The sequence below is a fragment of the Psammomys obesus genome, unplaced genomic scaffold (assembly GCF_907164565.1).
Source record: "Psammomys obesus unplaced genomic scaffold, mPsaObe1.curated_primary_1811, whole genome shotgun sequence".
NCBI classification, from domain to species: Eukaryota; Metazoa; Chordata; class Mammalia; order Rodentia; family Muridae; genus Psammomys; species Psammomys obesus.
In genome coordinates, this window is record NW_026585626.1 from 6,705,264 (window position 1) to 6,722,412 (window position 17,149).

Below are 17,149 nucleotides of genomic sequence, written 5' to 3' on the forward strand. Positions count from 1 at the left end.
GTTGCTACATACTTTAGGTCAGCCAGGATGGTGAGTAGTCTCATCCCATTAGAGAGCCTCTTAGATAGCAGATGGGGTCCTGATTGGGAGTCATGGCCTGGGCTCCACTCCTGGCCCCGGATCAACCAATTACATAACTGAGGACAACTCCAGCCCCCAGCCCCTATATGTCACCCTTTCCTCCCCAGTATGAGGGAGGGAGACTTGGTCCTGTCACAAGAAACTTTCCTGCCCTGTGCCTCTGTTTTCCCTTCTTTATGAAAAGGCCATGGTTTGTGGTTGAGCCAGGGCTATCCAACATGGCTGATGGAGGCCTTTGATCCCAGTTTGAAGATGCTGGCTAGATTGTACCAGTCTCACACACTCAGACTTCCAGGCACCTCGTAAACACCACGGGTGTTTTTATTGAATGAAGAGGAAGGTGGTGATCACAGAGGGGGAAACTGAGGCTCCAGGAGATGAAATGGTTTGCCCAAGGTCACCTAACAAAGAAATGAGAGCCAGGGCTCTGCTTCCACCAGCCCTATGGGAAAGCCCTTGCTCAACCATGAAGTGACATCTTGCTGAGTCCCTGCAGTCCCTAACTACCCTCTCACGGACTCCCAGGCCTGTGCCTCTCAGTTTTGGGCTGTCCCTGAGAAGTCACTGGGTTCTGTTCTTTACTTGTGGCCCAGTGAGGGCAAGGGACTTGTGCACACACTCAGTGAGCTAGGAACAGAGCAGGCCCAGTTCTGGACTCATTCTCTCTCACCCTCCCACCTTCCAGCCTAGGTTTGAGGATCTCAGCCACACCTTCCCACAGAGGGGTTAAGCTTCAGGCTCCAAGCAGTGAGGAGCCCCGAAGTGGCCCTTCTGCACAGGATTATACCCGCCTGAGAGCCCTCTTTTCTCTTGGAGATTGTGGGATCCAGGAGCTGGAACGGGCTGGGGGAGATTCCATCTCCAGTGCCTGGTTCGTGGATAATATCCATTCTCTTCATTCTCTTCACCCATTGGCTTCTTCTCCCATGCCCCGGCGGCTAGAGGCCGAAGGTACTGCCGTAAACAAACAGATGAAATGTGTCCCCTCAGGGGACTCGCATTCCTAGTAAGGGACAGACAGCGAATACAATAACAAATGTAATAAGAAGCAAAAAATGCTTCTCAGCTCTGCGTTAGATGGTGGCATCTGATACAGAGAAGCAGGAGGTGGAGTGGGGGGGGGTATGCAGTTTTAACACAGTGGTCCCGAAACGCAGGCGAAGGTGAGGCTTGGAGGAGGTGAAGAAGTGAGCCTCGATGGTATCTTTCGAAAGAACATTCCAGGTGGAGGGAACAGCAAGTGCAAAGGCCGGAGGTGGAAGCATGCCTGGGGTGTCTGAAGGCTGGCTCAGGGCTGGAGGTGTGGCTGGAGTTGGTAGAGCAAGGGAGAGAAGCAGGTGTTGGGGTGGGGTGTCTAAGGAGGACCATGAAGGCGCAGCAGATTATAGACGGCCATTAGGCTGTGTTTAAGGACAGGCTTTTGCTCTGGTGACCTGGGAGCCGTGGAGAGTTCTGAGCAGAGAGCTGGGCTGGAACTCAGGATGATGGGGCTGTGAGCAGATGGTGGGGGAGGAGCATGGAGGGAATCTGAGCATCTGGAGGCTCCTTGGGCCCTCCGAGGAGAGGAGGAGGCGTGGTGCAGGCTGGGCTGGGGAGGGGCAGGAGAGGAGGATGGAGCAGAGGCCAGGTATGAAATACTCAGGACTTGGATGTGACTGGCGAGGGGTCAGGTGGCCTTCTGTAGTCATCGAAGGACGTCTTTGCGTCTGGTCTAGAAATCAGGGAACTCGGGTTCATGGCTCAGCTCGCTCAGTGGCCTTGGGCAAATCCCTTCTGCCCGGACTCAGTTTCTCCTTGTGCGGAATGGGAAAAACCGTACTTATGCCAGCCCTCGTTTAGAGACCATGAAAATGATGACTACTTCATGGACCTGCCTCCTCTCGACTACAGGGAGCCCGAACCAGCAGCTGCCATGGCATCGCGCATCGGGCTGCGCATGCAGCTCATGCGGGAGCAGGCGCAGCAGGAGGAGCAGCGAGAACGCATGCAGCAGCAAGCTGTCATGCATTACATGCAGCAGCAGCAGCAGCAGCAGCAGCAGCAGCAGCTGGGAGGGCCACCCACCCCAGCCATCAACACCCCGGTCCACTTCCAGTCGCCACCGCCTGTGCCTGGGGAGGTGCTGAAGGTAGGGCCTCTTCCTGCCCTTCCTTCCCGGCAGAGGAGTCCCAGCCCCGGCCACAGCTGTGCCTTCCCCTCCCCCAGGTGCAGTCCTACCTGGAGAACCCCACCTCCTACCACCTGCAGCAGTCCCAGCACCAGAAGGTTCGGGAGTACCTGTCCGAGACCTACGGGAACAAGTTTGCTGCCCACATCAGCCCAGCCCAGGGCTCCCCGAAGCCTCCACCGGCAGCATCCCCCGGGGTGCGGGCCGGACACGTCCTGTCCACCTCGGCCGGCAACAGTGCCCCCAACAGTCCCATGGCCATGCTTCACATCAGCTCGAATCCCGAGAAGGAGGTGAGTGAGGGCAGCCTGAGGGCTGCAGGCCAGTGAGGTGTCAGAAAAAGTCTGGTCTTAATGGCAGAAGCGGAGGTGTGTCTTTAGCGAGCTCCAGGCCCGGGGAGAGACAGTCCCGCTCTCAGGGTGCCCTAGTCTGAAGAGAGTCACCGTCTTCTTGAAACTATGCTGGGGACAGGGCAGACTGACAGAGGAAAGGCCAGTGCTCTCCCAGCCCTGGGAAGGTTTGACGAGAACTCCCGGGCGAGGGGCTCCTGGGGACAAGCCTGAAGTGCCTCAGGCTCAGCTGTAGGACCCTGCTCTGGTCCACTTCCTCCTTGCCTAGACGGACAGGTTGGGCGAGGCGGTGCTGCAGCAGCCCTACTCAGGTGGGCCACCCCCACACGGGCTTTTCTCTTTTCCAGTTTGATGATGTCATCGACAACATTATGCGCCTGGACAACGTGCTGGGCTACATCAACCCTGAAATGCAGATGCCTAACACGGTACCCTTGGGCGTGCTGGTGGGGGTGGGGGTGAGGTGGTTCACGCAGTGGCCCCCGGGCTGGAGAGAGTTCGAAAAGCAGAGCTGGTACCTCTGTGGGGGCGTGGGTCTCCTCCATCAAAAACTGACAAGGACGCAGTCCTAGGAGAGCTGATCAAGAAAGACATTCTGGGTATGCTTAATTCCAGCTCTTGGGAGGCAGAGTCTCGGCTGAGGCAGGTGACTGTCTGTGACTTTGAGGCCAGCTCGGTTCCATAGTGAGTTCTAGGACAGTTGGAGCTATATAACTAAGACCTTGTCTTGGAAGAAGAAAACAAAGACAGCCAGGCGTGGCGGGACACGCCTGTAATCCCAGCACCCAGGGAGGCAGAGGCAGGCAGATCTCTGTGAGTTCAAGGCCAGCCTGGTCTACAAAGCAAGTCCAAGAGAGCCAAGGCTACACAGAGAAACACTGTCTCCGAAAACAAAAAAAACACAACAAAAAAAGAATGACATGAAAGAAAGGCATGCCCCAACCTCAGCTAGTGCGAGAGGCGAGTGCCCTGAGCGGGACAGAGAGGAGGCTGGGAGAACCTTCCAGAGCAGCAGTGTGTCCAGAGGCAGGCTGTCCCGAGCTGTTCATTCCTGTGAGGATCTATGGATCCCTCCTCTGCTCTGCCCAGGGCCAAAGTTTTGTGTTAATCACTTAATGGGCCTGGGCCTTGTCCAGCACAGGACCCCTCCCTCTGTGTCCTCATTCTGTGAGTCTTGTTGGTTTAGGTGGGGAGGGCAGGCGTAGGTAGTACATGAAGAGCCAGGATTCCTGCCATGACCTTGAGGAGTCCCTCCTCGGTTCTGACTCCCCTGCCTGTTCAGCTGTAAAAGGGGGTGGTGGTGGTGATGCCATCTACCCACAGGGTGTGGGGAGATTAGAAGGGACAAAAAAGAGAGGGTAGGACTGGAGAGATGGCTCAGTGGTCAACAGATTGAACTGCTCTTGCAGAGGACCTGAGTTGGGTTCCTCCTCCCCATGTCAGCCATTTGCAATGACTTCGGCTCTGGGGACCCAGTGCCCTCCTACGAACTGTGGGCACTTCACAAAGCCACGTGCAGACATGTGCTTACACATGAAATTTAAACACAAAAATAAAAGAAACTAGGACAAGAGTTAACTGGCCTGCTAGAGCCTGGAGCCCACTGCCTTTCTTTGGGCTCACCTGTCAGCACTGGTTCCTTTGGCTTGAGCAGAATATTAAGTGTTGCCATGTCCCCTAGAGAAAGCCCTGGAGGGGGATGTCACTTTTCTGTGCCTCCTGCCCTGGTGGCACTGCCGGGTGGCTGAGCAGGGGGCAGAGCCAAGTGAGTCCAGACTGCAGCTGGTAGGCAGAGGCCAGGAAGCAGTGCTGTTAGTCCTCCAGTCTACACACTGGGTCTCTGGGCCTGTGGCTGCCTCTGTGGCAAGAACCAGCAGACGTTTTTCAACCCTACCTGTAATACAGCCTCCCATGCTCCTGCCCTGTTGAATTCCATACTTTCAGGGAACTTTGCAGAAACTTCCAAATCAGTGGAGCCCCTCCCTGGTGTCCTAAAGCAGGAGCCTAATCCCATCATTGGTTCGGTTCCTCCTCCACCCAGGCCAGGGGCTGCTGGGGGCAGGGCAGGGAGGAACTGTGCTTTAGCAAAGCCTTGCACACTGAATCCTGCAGAAGGGGCTCCGGGGTCACTGTAACGTTGCTCCGTACCATGGGTCCTGGTGAGGACTCACCAAGCCCCCCTCCTCCCCTTCCCTCACAGCTCCCCCTGTCCAGCAGCCACCTGAACGTGTACAGCGGTGACCCCCAGGTCACAGCCTCCCTGGTAGGTGTCACCAGTAGCTCCTGCCCTGCCGACCTGACTCAGAAGCGAGAGCTCACAGGTACCTCTGTCCTCTCCTCTTACCCTTGGGGCTCCTCCTCTTCTCTTCTCCATTCCTTCTTCCCAGCACCTCTCTCTTTCTCTGGCCTCCAGATGCTGAGAGCAGGGCCCTGGCCAAGGAGCGGCAGAAGAAAGACAATCATAACCTAAGTGAGTCCTGTTGGCCCCTCCCTCATCACCTGGGATGGGAAGTGGCCCCTGCCTAACCTGCACCCTAACCCCTGCACCCGTCTTCCTAATCTGGGACACCCACATGCTCCAAGGCTGGTGAAACCTTTCATCTCCCAGGCTTTTTAGGAAAGTGGGCGGGGTTGCTGGAAGCAGTATTCACGAATTTTCCAGTCCATCAGATTTCATTCTACGGGGCCTGGGGCACTAGGAGTGAAGTTGGCCGCCCCAGGCAGCTCTCTTGCTAGAAGCTGAACTGATCTCCTGGCCCCGCCCTCTAGTTACCTAGGCTGCACCCAGCCCCTCCTCGGCTCCCTTTGTTGTTGTTTTATTTTAAGAAAGGGTCTCTATGTAGCCCTAGTTGCCTTGGAACTCACTATATAGCCCAGACTGGCCTAGAACTCATAGAGATCCACCTGCCTCTGCCTCCCAAGTACTGGAATGAAAGGCTTGGCCACCGTCCTGGGCCTTGGATCCCCTCCTATTCTGAGCTAAGGTTTTCTGTGGGGTGCCCACTTTGGGTTAGGGGCTCTTCTTAGGTGGGGGTCCCACCTTTCTAACCACACCCTTTGGAATCTTACTGTGTAGTTGAGAGGAGACGAAGGTTCAACATCAATGACCGGATCAAGGAGCTGGGAATGCTGATCCCCAAGGCCAATGACCTGTGAGCAGGGTCCTAGGGGGAGGGGAGGGCTGGCTGGGCAGCGGCACAGCTGTTAGCAGTTCCTCATCGCTGAGGGCAGGGAAGAGAAGAGGCTGCTCCAGCGACTGCCGGGTCAAGACAGCTTCTGTTGGGAACAGGACTTGCTGGAGAAGGGGCCATACTGGGAAAGGGTCTGGAGTGTCTTCTGCACTGATGGAGAGGAGAGAGATGCCGGGTAGGAGTGAGAGCTGAAGACAGGAAGATGGTCAGGGGGTTGGGCAGATTGCTTGAGCCTGAGGACTAGTGAGGAGCTGGGCATATCTGCAGACAAACCCCCCTTGCACAAGGCTAGGTATGGGCAGGTGGGGGCGGCTGGGCCTCGGAACCCAGCCTAGTGTCAGAGGGTCCTGGCCAGGCCTCCGGGTGTTCCCTCTGACTCCGCCTGGTTGTGGCCGCAGGGACGTGCGCTGGAACAAGGGCACCATCCTCAAGGCCTCTGTGGATTACATCCGGAGGATGCAGAAGGACCTGCAGAAGTCCCGGGAGCTGGAGAACCACTCTCGGCGCCTAGAGATGACCAACAAGCAACTCTGGCTCCGCATCCAGGTTTGACCCCCCTTTGGACTCCTCGGTGCCTCTCACCGATCTGCTCTGCCTCCCGGGCCCTGGAGCAGGGTGTAAGCACCTGGCGTTGGAAACCTCAAAGTGATGGAAGGAAGGGAGGAAAGCGTTCTCAGTGCTGCCTCAGTGAAGAGAATGAGCCCAGTTCCTTCGAGCAGCAAATAGCAGCAGGTTCCGTTCTGTGAGGCCCTCATCGTGCAATCCACACTAGGGGTCAGAGAAGTCTAGCACTCTCTCTCTGTCTCTCTCTCCCTTAATCAAGACAGGCTTCTTTGTGCAGCCCTGGCAGTGCTGGAACTAGCTCTATAGACCAGGCTGGCGTCCAAGTCAGATTTCCCTGCCTCTGCCTCCCAAGTGCTGGGATCATAAAGGCGTGAGCCACCAGACAGACCTCTCTACATCTAGCTTTTTTCAAGTCATGTAGCTGCCCCACTTTTTAAAAGATCTGATTTGTTTATTTTGAGAGACCAGATTTCTCTACGCAGGCGGGCCGGCCTGAAAATTATAGTCCTCTTACCTCAGCCTGGTCAGGGCTGGGATTGCAGGTACATACCGCATTCTGGACTCTGCAGGCCTCTGCTAAGGTGCTAGAGTCACTTCGGCTCACATAGCCTTGGGGCAAAGTACACACTGCAGGGAAGCCAGAATAGCTGCCCCGCCCTGGGTGTCTGGGGGCAGAGTGGACACAGCACTGGGAATCACCAGGGCCCGGGCAGACTTAAGAACTGTGCTCCTCCGGAGCTGCTCTTCCCGGCTGGACTGAGGATCACCCGAGGCTGGCCTTCTACACCGGTGCTGCTCAACCCTGCTAACCCTACCACCTTTTAATACAGTTCCTCAGGAAATTTTGTTGCTACTTCAAAGCGGAAAGTCTGCTGCTACTAGGAATCGTAGTGTAAATACTTTCGGACGTAGGAGTGTGTCAAAGGCTGAGAACCACTGCCCTAGACAAAGGCTGATTGGTTGGTGGGTTTTAAACGTGGGTGGCTCGTGGGGGGTGGTCACATCCCCACCCAGCACACACAGACACTCCGAAGTGAAAATTTCAACTTTGGTGGGTGAAGACTCATCCTTAATGCGCGCAGTGCTTTTTGATAATTTCTATCCCCACCTCACCCAGACAAGTCTATTTCAATTTGTGTGCGCGTGTCTGTCCATTCCCCCCCCCCCCCCCATGCACCAGGACCCCCAGCTTAATTTAAAAATTTGAGAGCGGGCTGGCCAAGGTGCGCCGTGGCGACTTCAGGAGTTGCTGACGAGCTATGACCTGGAGCCTGATCTAGACTCAAGCCGCTCTCCAGTTTTCCTCCAGCGGAGACACTCTGTGCTCTTGAATGTCAGGGGAGAGGGGGCAGTGGGGTGCGGGGAGAGTCGGCCTGGGCAGGTATCAAGCATGTCTCCTCACCCCATCTGTCCCCTTCAGGAGCTGGAGATGCAGGCACGAGTCCATGGCCTCCCTACCACCTCGCCGTCCGGAGTGAACATGGCGGAGCTGGCCCAGCAGGTGGTGAAGCAGGAGCTGCCCAGTGAAGATAGCCCGGGGGAGGCTCTGATGCTTGGGACCGAGGTCCCTGACCCGGAGCCGATGCCGCCTCTCCCTCCCCAGGCCCCGCTGCCCCCAGCCGCCCAGCCACAGTCCCCATTTCATCACCTGGACTTCAGCCATGGCCTGAGTTTCGGGGGTGGGGGTGATGAGGGGCCCGCAGGCTACCCCGATGCCCTGGGGACGGAGCATGACTCCCCGTTCCCCAGCCTGTCCAAGAAGGATCTGGACCTAATGCTCCTTGATGACTCCCTGCTACCCCTGGCCTCTGACCCGCTCTTTTCTACCATGTCCCCTGAGGCCTCCAAGGCCAGCAGCCGGCGGAGCAGCTTCAGCATGGAGGAGGGCGATGTTCTGTGACGCTGGCTGCCCCTGTGCCAAGGAGCAGGGGCTGCCTGGGGGCTGGGAGGACTGGGCAGAACCTCCCATCCTTCAGGCTGCACTTGGTGTGAAGTAGCCGCCCACCCTGCCTCTCTCCTTCCCCTTGGTTGGCCCCTGTTTGGACTTAGTGCCTGCCTGGCAGCCGGTGGGGCTGGAGAAACCCTCTCACTCGGCTTAGGGCCCCTCTTCCGGGGGGGGGGGATAGTACCATGACTCAAGATGGGGAAGAACGAGGGTGAGGTGGATGAGACGAAAGGAGAAACCCTGCTAGGGGAGGCCCTCTTTTCTGAGCCTGGGCCCTCCCATGAAGGACATTTTGGAGGAGGAGGTACAAGAAGTACCTCTGAGGCATCTGCTGGCCTCGGGGTGCCCAGGCCTGCCTTCCTGGGATTTAGATGGCACCCAGCCTGTCCCCCAGCCCGACACGTCCCCACAGGTTGGGCAGCCACCCCCCACCCCCCTTTGGTGCTAACAGCTCTCCCCTGGTGGTATGAGGGTGGGGTGGCCAGAAGAGGAGTCTGGGTTCAGGGTGGAGAGCACCCCCACCCCCGGACCTACCACTTTGTGCCTTTAGTAAACACTGTCCTTTGTACAATGTTGTCCTGGCTCCGCAGTCCGGCCTCAGCCCACGACGGTGTGGGGGGGGATTGGGAGGGGAGCCAGCCCAGTGGGGCCCTTCCTGGATCCAGAATTCAGCGCCCGTGAAGGACCCAGTGGAGGTTCTGTGTTCAGCCCTGAGAAACCTTTACCTTCTGGAGTGTGGGGCTGGGGGCACTGTCTCGGCAAGGCCACACGGTGGCGCTGCAGCCATGCTGGTCCCGCATCCCCAGCTGTGGTCTGAACAGAGCGCTGAGGGTGGGTGTGGGCAGGTCTGCTCTCCCAGGGCTGTGTTGCTCTGGCCGGCGGGTGTTCCAGCGAGGCCCTCAACTCTCTTTCCTGTCTGGGTGTCTACAGACCAGCTGGAGACCGGGCTCTATCCTTATGGCTGTGGGGAAAGTACCCGGTTGAACTAGCTTTGGAATAGATGAGGGCGTAGGGTCCTGGCTGGAAGTCAAAGATGTGTGTTCACCTCTTTCCTGCCCTGACGCTGCCCTGTAGTGGGGTTCAGGACACACTTTTCGGCAGGTTCTGGGATGGGGAAGTGAGCCTGAGGGGCAGGGCCTTTATAGGTTTTTTTTAGGTCTTCGATCTTCAAGGCTCTTTTGCTAGGGACCAAAATGGCTTCCCCTTTAAAGGGCCCTAAAAGGCCAAAGGACTTTTATTTAAAAGAATTAAAAAAAAAAAAAAAAAAAAAATCTCAGGATGAAAATGGCTAGGAGAGCAATTTCTTCTTTGAAGAATAAGAGATCAAATCAACATTGGAGCAATTAATGTTCCGAGGGAGAAAGGGGTCCACCAGGCACTGGGCAGGCTGACTTGAAGGGTTAGTCTCAAGGTCAGAGGGGACTGTGGATGACCTTGTAGAGCCTGCCTTAGCCTGGGCATATCTCCTTCCAGTTCAGGGTCCTACTCCATTGCCTGGGACTTGTGCTCTGAGACCCGTGGGGTGAACCCTGAACTCTGGCTGAGGTCATCTGGAGACTGGAATTTGGGGTCCACAGATGCAGGTGTTAGTGGATCTGATATTCCCATCACCTTGGGGAGTGACGTGGGAAGCTGCTTCCTGCTTCCTCATGGAACTCCTCAAAACCACCCTAAGCTACTACCCCCATCACTGAGGCTGTAGCTTCCTGATCTCAGGGCTCCTTGAGTTTGTTCATCACCTGCTGCCTGGGCAGTGGGTCAGGGTGGCATGCTGGACAGGACCAGGGTGTGAGTGCTGTTCTGTCCACACGAGGGCGCACAGGCCCAGGCAGCATTCTGGGGAGTCAGTCTCAGGACTGAGCAATTCGCACTGCCTGGGTGGCTTCCATCCTGCCTGGGGCTGCGAATGGCTTCTTAAGTGGCTAAATCCAACCCAGGTGCTGCCCTCAGCACTTACAGCCACCAAGAAATGTGTATCTGAAGCCGGGCATGGTGGCAGAAGCCTTTAATCCCAGCACTTGGGTGGCAGAGGCAGGTGGACCTCTATAAGTTCGAGGCCAGCCTGGTCTACAGAGAGAGCTCTAGGACAGCCAAGGCTACACAGAGAAATGCTGTCTAGAAAAACAGAGAGAGGGGGAGAGAGAGAGGGAGAGGTGTATCTGAGACTGGCTGGCAAGACCCTGACCGTGGCTGAAAAGGAGTCAGGCTGGGGTTATGACTGTCCCCACATAAATAAGGGGACTGGTCTTCATCCTTAGGTGGTGGATAACCGTCCCAGAAGGGACTGCAGCAGGAGAAAGTCTCATTAAGGAGGAGCAAAGTGTGCTGGGATGCGGAGATGGCACCTCTGAGCTTTTTCTTCCAGCGAGGAAGCTCCCTTTAAAGCCTTGGGGACAAACTGTGGCGGGATGAGGCCACAGCAGACATGTCTTCCTCAGCTTCCATGTGGGAGGACCCAAGGAGAGACCAAAGGGAGCAGAGCTGGGCCATATGCATGGCATCCCATTCCCTGGGCCCAAGATCCTTGGGTCCAGTTCCTCTTGTCTGTCTCTGTCAGCACCAGCTGCTCCTTTCTCCCTGGTTGACAGTTCTGGATTTCCAAGAGTGGCTCTACCTGTCCGTCATCTACAGGGACAATTAGGTAAGGGACAGTGGGACCTTAGGATGTCCTGCTTGCTATTTCCTCCCCGACCATTCTTTTGAGTCTTCAATGGCTGTTTTTGTAGCCTCCAACAAGCTGAGGGTGTGAGACACAGGAATTTGCACACAGACATCCTCCTGGTCCTGACTTCAGTAACACCTGTCCCCTGCCCTACCTCAGGGCCTATCCCTCTCCCCTCCCCTTCCCTCCTCTCCCTCTCCTTCCCTTCTTCTCCCCTCCCCCTTAGCACTCTGGCTGGTCATCTCAGCAGCTGGGAAGAGACCCTTTAATGCCCTCCTGCTCTACCTTCCAGGGTCTGCCGACCATGGTCCTGCCCCCATCCCCTCCTGGCCCCTCCGGACTCCTGTCTTCTTTGCTCTCTTTTCTGAGGGGGCAGTGGAATTTATACAATATTTAAGCAGCCAGAGCCAGGTCCTGGAAGATATTATTAATGTAAAAGGGATGGACCGCAAATGCTTTTGGACCTGGTTACAATTAGAGGGTGATTTTTCTAAAGGTCAATGAATTCAGATGATATCCACAGGGGGGAGAGAAATTTAATACCTTTTTAGTGAATTAATTAATTATAATATTATATCGGCTTGGGGTTCTTTTCCAGAGTGATTAAGGCAGCGATCTGTCTTCTATGAGCTGGCTGCCATGAGGACCCTGTCACAGGCTTGGCGACAGGGCCCTTCGCTCTCCTCTCAGCCAGCCAGGTGGGGGTTGGGAAAGGCTGCAGCAGGTGTGATGGCTGGCAGTGTCCTCTCCTCAGCCTGCTTCCTGCTGCTGGTGCCAAGCCTCCTACCACGGTGACTAGCGGAATCTCCTTTTCGCTTGGGGAAACTGAGGCCCGTGGACTATCAGATCCTGCCTGAACATGATGGCAGAGGACAGCTGGGCAGAGCTGGCTGGAAACACCACCCTACCTCCATCCTTTAAGCCAGGCAATCTGGACGACCATCGGGAAAGTCCAAATGTGGCATTTGGTCTTCCTGTCGTGAATTTATTATGGGGTGTGGAATGTGCCCAAGTGCCCGCAGAGCTGGTGAGGAGAAGCTAGGCTTTCTGTCCCGAGGAGACGCAAGTGAGCATAGGCTCATTTGTTCCTGTCTTCGGTCACAAAGCCATTCAACGAGCCTTCACGGCACATCGTTTTGGGAGACAGGCTGACACTGACATTCTGGAGCCCCGGCCATTCTCCTCTGAGGGAGGGAGAGTGGGAGCCCCCTGCGGCTAGAGGGACTGCTAGCTGATGCTCGCTGGATATCCTTGGAGGATGAAGAGAAGTACACCCTGCAGGGACACAGACCTGTGAGCTGACGTGATGAGAGGGACCGAGGTGACAGTGAGCTGGGTCTCTAGGGACCACGCTGACAGGAGCACTCCCCCTGTAGGAGGAGGAAGGAAACAGAGAGGTCAGAATGCAGAGGCTAACTGAGTGAGGCCCCTGCAGGTGGGACAGACAGTCCAGGAGGCCGGAGCATAGCCACCTCTGCCCAACAGTGTCCCAGATGTGTTGCCTGGGCCTGTTTCACAAGGTGGAAGGCCAGGAGCACCAGAGCCAAAGAGACCCACATTTCATGCAGGCCTCTGCCACAGCTTGCTGCGTGACAGAGACTCTCTGTGCCTCAGTTTCCCCGTCTGTGATGGAGACCGCAATATGGAACTACTCAGGCTGCTGTAGGAATTGAAGAGGGAAGGAGGAGCTGAACTTTGCTTTTTAACTCTGACATCTTGGGGGATCAGTGCTTCCAACCTCACTTCTCTTTGGTTTTAAGGGGCCACCGGTGGACACTCTAGATTAGGGGTGTTCTTTGTTGGAGGAGAGACTTGACTCTGCCTCTTTTTCTGCCTTTCTCTGTCTCTCTCTCAATGCCCTCCTTGGCCTGACTGCTCCCTCCATAGCCCCTCCCCCACCGGCTCACTCCGTGTGCGGCAGGCCAGGGAGGGCCTTCCCATTGTACTATCTTTGGGCCCTAAATTAAAATTGATGACATCTTGAAATGAGCAGTGAGGGTAATTTTGCTTCAGAGCCGGGATGCTAATGAGGCCCCTTAATGGTGCAAATGCTGAGCTGACGGGTCGTGTGTCACACGCAGCAGCGAGGGGGGTAATGGCCACAGTAAGTGCTGGTAATTATACCCTGTCTCGCTGTATTTTGGCAGGCCTGGTGGGAGAGCAGAGGCTCAATCACCACTGGTGGGGACGCCCCCGCCCATAGTGGGACTGACAGCCAGGGATACCCCCTGGGCTCAGCCAGGCCCCCTCAACTCCAGCCCCACCTAGAATGAGGGCCTTGGGTACAGCCTCTGACTCACACCACCAGACACCCCTAAGCCTTGCTCAATCACCCCCAAAGCCTAGGCATGCCCTGCACATGGTGCCATGAGCGGGCACGGCTTGCCCATTATGAGCACGAGTTCTGTGTGCAGTCCCATGCAAACACACCCAAAATTGCCTCCTCAGAGGGTGTGCGTGCATTGAGCACCTACTGTGTTTTTCATCTTTCTAGTTAGCTGCCTCTCCCCACATCGCCCCCTTCCCTCTGCTTCTCTCTCATTTTCTGACACGGTCTCTCGATTCATCTGTGGATTTATTTATTTTAGTTTCTGTGCTTGAGTGTTCTGCACTGTGTGCGTCTTGCACTAAGAAGGCCAGAAGAGGGTGCCAGTTCTCCTGGGGTTGGAGTTACAGGTGGTTGTGAGCTGCCATGCAGGAGCTGGGAACTGGAACCCTGGTTCTGTGGAAGAGCACCCAGGGCCCTTACTCCCTGCCCCACTTCTTCAGCCCCCTCAAGTGCTGCTTTTGACCATTTTAATTATGCGTGTGTGCTTGTATGTCCACACGTGAGCGTCGGTATCTACCGTTGGATGCCCTGCAGCTGGAGTTACAGGTAGTTGTGAATGGCCAGATGTGGTGCTGGGAACTGAACCCAGGTTCTCTCGGAGAACAGTAGGTACTTTTAACCCACACTCAGCTCCTAGCACCCATATGGCGGCTATCTCCATCTACAACTCCACTTGAGTGGAAGGCAGATGTCCTCTCCCCATTTTGGTGGGCACCAGGCACAGTTACATCTATGCACTTTATATGTGTGCAAGCAGAACACCCATACACGTGAAACAACAGCTTCTTAACGAGTAAGAAAGAAAAGAGCGCCTGCCACTACAAAGGGAAACTCCACAGATTCCCAGGCTCTTGTCCTGTGAGCCCCTGCCTCTCCCATCGATTATTGTCACAGAATGGCAGTCAGGGTTAAAAGCATGGCCTCGTTCCGACTGTTCTCCACATAAGTCCACTGAAAGGTGCCGTTGCTTAGCCGCTGCCTCAGTTTCCTTGGACAATAAGGGAATGTACACAGGCTTGAAAGAGTTTGCATGTGCAATGGCATGGTGCCTGGCACAACCCCAGTGATAGATATGTGTGTGGGGATGTATGTGTCCTGGCAAAGGATGCTCTTCAGGACGGGACAGCCACCGAGGAGAAGCAGCAGAGGGCAGAACAGGGGCACCCACCTAAGGCTGGGTGGTTAGGGAGGGCTTCAGGAAGGAAGAAGGCGTTGGGTCATAGCCAGCTATCTGTGTGCCACCCCCTCTGGTACTCAGCTGTGACCTGGCCCAGGTGGGTGGTCACAGCAGAGTGATAGGTGGCAGATAGGAGACTATCTGGCAGAGGCACGGTGTATCAAGCTGACATAAAAACTAGCCAGCATAGGTGAGTACCAATCTTTTTCTCTTCCTTCCTACCTTTCTTCTTTCCTTCCTTCCTGTAGTTGTTGATATTGTCTTTTGAGACAGAGTCCCTCTGTGTAGCCCTGGCTGTCCTGGAACTCACTCTGTAGGCTCGGCTGGCCACAAACTCAGTGATCTGCCTGCCTCTACCTCCTGAGTGCTGGGATTAAAGGTGTGTGTCACCCTGTCCTGTGTGAGTCCCAATCTTTGAGTCACTAGTTCAGGGAGAGGTCAAAAGTCAAAATTATGATTCTGTTTTGTTTTTTTTTTCCTCCGTGCATATGATTTCTTTTGGGTCACCTTGAAGTTAAAAATAAACAAACAAAAAAACTAAACAACAACAACAACAACAACAACAAAAAACCCCTATGAATGGAACCAGGGAAGATGGCATACATCCATAATACTAGCACTTGGGAGACAGAGGCAGAAAGATCAGAAACACAGGTTCATTCTTGGCTATCTATTGATTTCAAGCCCAGCCTGATACACACGAAATTTTATCTCTTAAAAAAAAAAAAAAACCAAACATTTTTTTTTGGGGGGGGCATGGTAGCACAATGCTTTAATCTCAGCACCCAGGAGGCAGAGGCAGGCAGACCTCTGTGAGTTCAAGGCCAGCCTGGTCTACAGAGGGTCCCAGGACAGCCAGGGCTGCACAGAGAAACCCTATCTCAAAAAACAAACAAACAAACAAACATACAATTAAATGGGCTGGTGTTGTAGCTCTGTCGCACACATGAAGTCACTAAGTCCTAGGACTGCTCCCCACCACCAAATGACCTGGGAATGATGGGCCGCACCTGTGTCACTAGTGCTTGGGAGGTGATGGTAGGATTATCAGGAGTTCAAGGTTATCCTTGGCTCCACGAGGCCCTGAGGTCAGCCTGGACTACAGGAGAATCTGTAGATAGAATAAAGAATAAAAAACAACTCCTGAATGTCCACCTCCATCACCTGGGAGGCATGTATATCTGCGGTACTGTTAGAAGGGCACCTGGATCCAGACTGGGATGATGTGACCACTGGCCACGATGAGGCGGGGCTATGGCTGGGGTGGGGCCACGCTGGGGTGGGGCCACGCTGGGGTGGGCTACCGCCTTCAGTGGGCAGAGGGCCTGGGATAAAGGGAGGGGAAGGGCTGCTTTCTAACGAACAATTAGTGTCTGGTGTGCCTCTAATCATGTGGTTCCGTGTAATTAAGAAGCTAATTAGTGCTGTGTCAATTCAGGTTTAATTAGTCCCCTGTTTAGAGAAGTCGGGAGGACCCTCACGCTAGAAGCTTCTGGAATGAACAGTGTGGGAGTAGCACGGCGGGAGCCAGGAAGGACAACAGGTACGGGAATGTGGAGAGTCCCACTTCCTTCGGTCACCCTTCCAGTCCCGGGATCGGTGACTTGTGCCTCCCTTACACCTCCCCACAGTGACCTTGGCCATGGAGACGGTGGGGCCACCTGAGGCTCTGTGAGGCACGCTGCTGAGTGTCCTTCAGTAACTACACCCCATGCTATACCGGTAGCTCACACCCCAATCTCTAACCATGCTCCATGAGAACCACCCGGTGCTTTCCCGTAGAGGAAATAGGCTCCCAGAGAGCTTAAGTAACTCACTCAAAGTCACACATTCAGTTAACTGAGGGACCTGATGTGACTCCCTCGCCAGCCATGTGTTTGTCTTTTCCCCTCTCCCCTTCTTTTTGAGACAGGCTGGCCTTAAGCTCAATATGTAGCAGAGGATGTCCTTGAACCTCCGGTCCTCCTGATTCTATCTCCCAAGTGCCGGTTGCAGCTGTGCACCACAACCCGCCCAGCTTCTGAAGCGCTAGGGTTCGAGCCTACGGCTTCCTGAGTACCGGGCACACACCAAATCAGCTGAACTACATCCCAGGCCTGTGGGGTTTCCTCTTAGCTCCAAATTTCCTGAGCCAAATGTCAGCTGTCTCGGGTCTCGTAGTCTTTGCAGCCCAGAAATCACTTCTAGGCATTTTCCAGACACAGGCAGGAGCCTTGGCCCAGAGCTACAGAAATGAATGACAAACCCACATCCTGTGTTCTGTTTCCTAACTGGCCCCAGAGTAAACAAACAGCTGAATGCAAGGGGTTCCTGGGAGCAGAGGCCCACCTCGGGGGCTGGTCCTCATGATCCTGACTACCCAGGGCCTCTGCCAGCCTCCCTTCTCCCCACCCCAGAGCAGGAAGGTCCACTGAGGGAGAGAAAATAGATTTGCCTTGAAGGGGGAGATGAAATAAAGAATAGATATAACGGTTCCTGTTTGACAACTTTTCTAATTATGGACCAGTTACATACTCGGGTACCTAGCTGGGTCCTGGTAGATTCTCTAGTTTGCTAGGTAATTATTGGCCAGTAATCCTGGCGGCGGGAAGTGGGGGAAGGGTGTGGAGCCAGAACATCTCCGTTTGCTCCACCTGGTGTGTGTGTGTGTGTGTGTGTGTGTGTGTGTGTGTGTGTGTGTGTG

At 55.1% G+C, this 17,149-nt stretch overlaps 1 protein-coding gene across 1 annotated transcript in view; it reads left to right on the forward strand.

Annotated features, from left to right (window-relative positions):
- The window catches only part of Tfeb (transcription factor EB), a 53,635-nt gene extending 44,762 nt beyond the window's left edge, over positions 1 to 8,873 (forward strand). Inside the window, exons 2-9 of the mRNA XM_055613554.1 lie at positions 1,972 to 2,209; positions 2,287 to 2,541; positions 2,946 to 3,026; positions 4,799 to 4,919; positions 5,012 to 5,068; positions 5,675 to 5,750; positions 6,188 to 6,335; positions 7,774 to 8,873. Coding sequence (XP_055469529.1) covers positions 1,994 to 2,209; positions 2,287 to 2,541; positions 2,946 to 3,026; positions 4,799 to 4,919; positions 5,012 to 5,068; positions 5,675 to 5,750; positions 6,188 to 6,335; positions 7,774 to 8,253 — 1,434 coding nt within the window. The 5' untranslated portion in view covers positions 1,972 to 1,993 and the 3' untranslated portion in view covers positions 8,254 to 8,873. The remainder of the gene's footprint in view (positions 1 to 1,971; positions 2,210 to 2,286; positions 2,542 to 2,945; positions 3,027 to 4,798; positions 4,920 to 5,011; positions 5,069 to 5,674; positions 5,751 to 6,187; positions 6,336 to 7,773) is intronic.
- Positions 8,874 to 17,149: the final 8,276 nt, after the last annotated feature.